Raw genomic sequence first — 4,434 nt, 5'->3', positions numbered from 1 at the left:
GGGCGGGGGGTTGGAATGGGTTTGTGTGTCTATCTTAATTTGTAATATTATTTATTTATAACGCAACTGCCTTTCATTTCATTTTTTATAAAACACAGCAAGAAAGTTTCAGACACTCAAAAAATCTGGTAAGAGCCAGCAGGCAGTTTAAAAAAACAACAAAAAAACTCTGATGGCAGAGATGCATATATGTTGTGTACCTGGCTCAGAGCCTCCAGGCCTCTCTGGGCGTCTCTGCGGTGGGCGTCCTCTCCCGCCCGGCTCCTGGTCACCTCTCGGGCCCCTCGCCGCCCCTTTCGCTCCTCATAGTACTCGTGGCGGTAGCTGGCGGCGTGGCGGGTGCGCGGGCTGCACGCCACCTTCTTAGAAGTGGAGGAGAGGGGTGGGCCTCTCTTATTGGAGGAGGAGCGAGAGGGGCGGAGCCTCTTCAGATCACGGCTGTCAGAGCGCTCGCTCTTCCTCTTGGTTCCTTAAAGTAGACGTAGAAATACTATCAGTTGGTATTAAAATACTATCAGTTGGTGTTAAAATACTATCAGTTGGTATTAAAATATTATTAGTTGGTGTTAAAATACTATCAGTTGGTATTAATATACTATCAGTTGGTGTTAAAATACTATCAGTTGGTATTAATATACTATCAGTTGGTGTTAAAATACTATCAGTTGGTATTAAAATACTATCAGTTGTTGTTAAAATACTATCAGTTGGTGTTAAAATACTATCAGTTGGTGTTAAAATACTATCAGTTGGTGTTAAAATACTATCAGTTGGTGTTAAAATACTATCAGTTGGTATTAAAATACTATCAGTTGTTGTTAAAATACTATCAGTTGGTGTTAAAATACTAGCAGTTGTTGTTAAAATACTATCAGTTGGTGTTAAAATACTATCAGTTGGTGTTAAAATACTATCAGTTGGTATTAAAATACTATCAGTTGGTGTTAAAATACTATCAGTTGGTGTTAAAATACTATCAGTTGGTGTTAAAATACTATCAGTTGGTGTTAAAATACTATCAGTTGGTGTTAAAATACTATCAGTTGGTATTAAAATACTATCAGTTGGTGTTAAAATACTATCAGTTGGTATTAAAATACTATCAGTTGGTGTTAAAATACTATCAGTTGGTATTAAAATACTATCAGTTGGTATTAAAATACTATCAGTTGGTGTTAAAATACTAGCAGTTGGTATTAACCCTCTGAGACCGAGACACTCGCCCACAAGTAAAAAAGCACCTCTGATTCATAGTTTAATAACTTTTGAACCATACAAGCGATTTACTCACTTTCGGTTTTGTTTAAATCCTGACGATTTCATGTTTACGGAGGTCTTTTCCCTGTGTTTCTAGCCTCTTTGGGCTTAAAATCCATTACGGTTATATCCAAGATTGATCAACTTTATGTTCATAATTCATCGCGTTTTGGCTAATTTCTCGCTCCTCCGCGCCCATATATGTGATAAAGTCACCCCTCTTGTATGGAAGGCCAGAGGGGACAAAAATGCCTATATACTCTATGCAGGCCAAATTGTGCACTATTTAGACACGTATTTGCTTGTATAACAATGCTGTGGGTGTAATATCAATAAATATGACATTATTATGTTATTATTGGCATGAGTAAATGTCATGAGAGCGAAACGTCTTGACTTTTTTGGAAAAAAATGCATGTATTTTGTCAACTGTATAAGTTATAATGATTATTTCTTCACAGTGTGACTCCCAAGACATATGAGAAGTGTTTTAGGATGGAAAATGGCTTATTCATTACTTAACTGTCTGTGATATCAATACATATCTGGAAGATTCATTTATTTATTTATTTGTCTCTAAGGCCCTACAACCATTTTGAACATGCAAATGACCTCAATGCAACCCAAATATTCTAATAACCCAGTTTGTCCTAAAAAAAATGATGTTCATATCTTGACTTTAGACCACAGGGTTGATGTTTTACAAGCTTTTATATAAAATAAATCCAGACGGAAAATAAACTGTAAAAATGGCCTCAGGGCCCCCAGGGTTAAAATACTATCAACTGGTATAAAAATACTATCAGTTGGTATTAAAATACTTTCAATTGGTATAAAAATACTATCAATTGGTATAAAAATACTATAAGTTGGTATTGAAATACTATCAATTAGACATTAAGATACTATTATACTTATTAAGGTATTACAAATTATTAAAGGTATTAATATTAAGGTATTTCATAATATTAAAGTATTTCATTATATTAAGATATTAATAATATTAAGGTATTATATACTAATATTATTAACAAATTAATATCTTAATATTCTCACCTTTCTTGTCGCTGATGGCCCGTTCGGTCTCTGGGTTGTAGAGCTCGTCATCCTGATCCGGAGCTTCAGTCAGAATATCTTCCAGAACATTCAACTCTCCGTCTGCAACACAATCAGAGATATTCACTTAGGTTACATCTCCGTCTGCAACACAACCAGAGATATTCACTTAGGTTACATCTCCGTCTGCAACACAATCAGAAATATTCACTTAGGTTACATCTCCGTCTGCAACACAACCAGAGATATTCACTTAGGTTACATCTCCGTCTGCAACACATTCAGAGATATTCACTTAGGTTACATCTCCGTCTCTAACACATTCAGAGATATTCACTTAGGTTACATCTCCGTCTCTAACACATTCAGAGATATTCACTTAGGTTACATCACCGTCTGCAACACAAACAGAGATATTCACTTAGGTTACATCTCCGTCTGCAACACAATCAGAGATATTCACTTAGGTTACATCTCCGTCTGCAACACATTCAGAGATATTCACTTAGGTTACATCTCCGTCTGCAACACATTCAGAGATATTCACTTAGGTTACATCTCCCTCTCTAACACATTCAGAGATATTCACTTAGGTTACATCTCCATCTGCAACACATTCAGAGATATTCACTTAGGTTACATCTCCATCTCTAACACATTCAGAGATATTCACTTAGGTTACATCTCCGTCTGCAACACAATCAGAGATATTCACTTAGGTTACATCTCCGTCTGCAACACAATCAGAGATATTCACTTAGGTTACATCTCCGTCTCTGACACATTCAGAGATATTCACTTAGGTTACATCTCCGTCTGCAACACATTCAGAGATATTCACTTAGGTTACATCTCCGTCTGCAACACATTCAGAGATATTCACTTAGGTTACATGTTCACACATGTAAGCCCTGATCTAGTCCTAATCACTAACCCAGACTAGTCTAGTACTAATCACCAACCCAGGCTAGTCTAGTCCTCATAACTAACCCAGGGTAGTCTAGTCCTCATAACTAACCCAGGCTACTCACTCATTTCCTAAAATCTCAGATTAATCTGCTTTCTATCTGAAACTTCTACATCTGATTTCATGTATTCTTTTATTGTTTATGTAATGTATGTTATGTGATATATTTTGTATTAATTCGTTTATTTATATATATATATAAATAGAAGAATTAGTCTTGATGTTATGTGCTATTGTTATTACCTGATTTTCAGTTGAGGCATCTTAATATATATTTTGTTTATGTAAAGTGTGACACGGAGCTGAGAACTGTGTTAGGTTGTTGGACAGACAGACCATAACAGTGTTGCGCGTGTATATATATATATATATATATATATATATATATATATATATATATATATATATATATATATATATATATATATATATTATGAATGAATGTTAACTCCTTAAATCAGCGGTTTTCTGAATGGAGTCTGGTGCAGCGCGCCGCGGCGGCTAACGGTTCTACCTTCGTAATAACAGAGAGGCGCTCGCGCGCTACTGTTGATCGTTAATTAGTCAACGTGTCATTAATCATTAATATAATATCGACAACCCTCGCGCTGATTACTGACCCGCAACATGAACGGAACAAAGACAGCACACATGCTACTGCTAACAGCTAGCTGAAGCTAACAAAGCTTCTGCTCGCCTCACCTTTCTCCTCGCGCCGGTCGGCCGCCATCACAGACGCTGTCACCAAGTGCTGCCTCGCGGTCAGGCCACGCTACGGCTCACACTAGGTTTATTTTGATTCAAACACCGAATAATCACAAATATGCCGAAAAACTGACAAAAACAGACTGAATACAGCCGGAAAACCGTAAAATGGCGGACTGAATCTTTTATTCTTCTTCTCTTCTTCTCTTCTTCTTCTTTTGTAGTTTAAACTCTTCTGGGCGCATTGCAGTCCCCACAGGTCAGCGGTGGAACTACACAGATTGCAACACATTGAGACGGGTATGGCTGCAGCCTGGAGCGTCCCTTGTCATCCGTCCCGTCTCATGCGGTCTCTGTCCTTTAGGCAGTAATATTAGGAAACACTCCATAAACTTTCATTGTTATGCAGATGATACTCAGTTATATCTATCAATCAAGCCGGATGAAAC

The 4,434-nt window shown here is 37.1% G+C and overlaps 1 protein-coding gene across 1 annotated transcript; it reads right to left on the bottom strand.

Moving 5' to 3' along the window:
• Positions 1 to 116: 116 nt before the first annotated feature.
• Positions 117 to 4,209, bottom strand: LOC117959790 (YTH domain-containing protein 1-like). Its single transcript, XM_034897065.1, has 4 exons — positions 3,983 to 4,209; positions 2,314 to 2,415; positions 201 to 469; positions 117 to 125 (listed from the first exon to the last, which is right to left on the bottom strand). The coding sequence occupies exons 1-4, from the start codon at positions 4,008 to 4,010 to the stop codon at positions 117 to 119; spliced, it is 408 nt and encodes a 135-aa protein (XP_034752956.1). The 5' UTR covers positions 4,011 to 4,209.
• Positions 4,210 to 4,434: the final 225 nt, after the last annotated feature.

The sequence above is a fragment of the Etheostoma cragini genome, chromosome 16 (genome assembly GCF_013103735.1).
Source record: "Etheostoma cragini isolate CJK2018 chromosome 16, CSU_Ecrag_1.0, whole genome shotgun sequence".
NCBI lineage: Eukaryota > Metazoa > Chordata > Actinopteri > Perciformes > Percidae > Etheostoma > Etheostoma cragini.
This window is presented reverse-complemented; position numbering and strand designations above follow the sequence as displayed.

Bases quoted from the DNA above. Each gene is read 5' to 3' on its own strand.
- LOC117959790 (XM_034897065.1), bottom strand. From the start codon at position 4,010: ATGGCGGCCGACCGGCGCGAGGAGAAAG. The intron at 2,416-3,982 runs GTGAGGCGAGCA...ATTGTGTTGCAG, and splicing joins CGACCGGCGCGAGGAGAAAG to ACGGAGAGTTGAATGTTCTG. The intron at 470-2,313 runs GTGAGAATATTA...GTCTACTTTAAG, and splicing joins GGCCATCAGCGACAAGAAAG to GAACCAAGAGGAAGAGCGAG.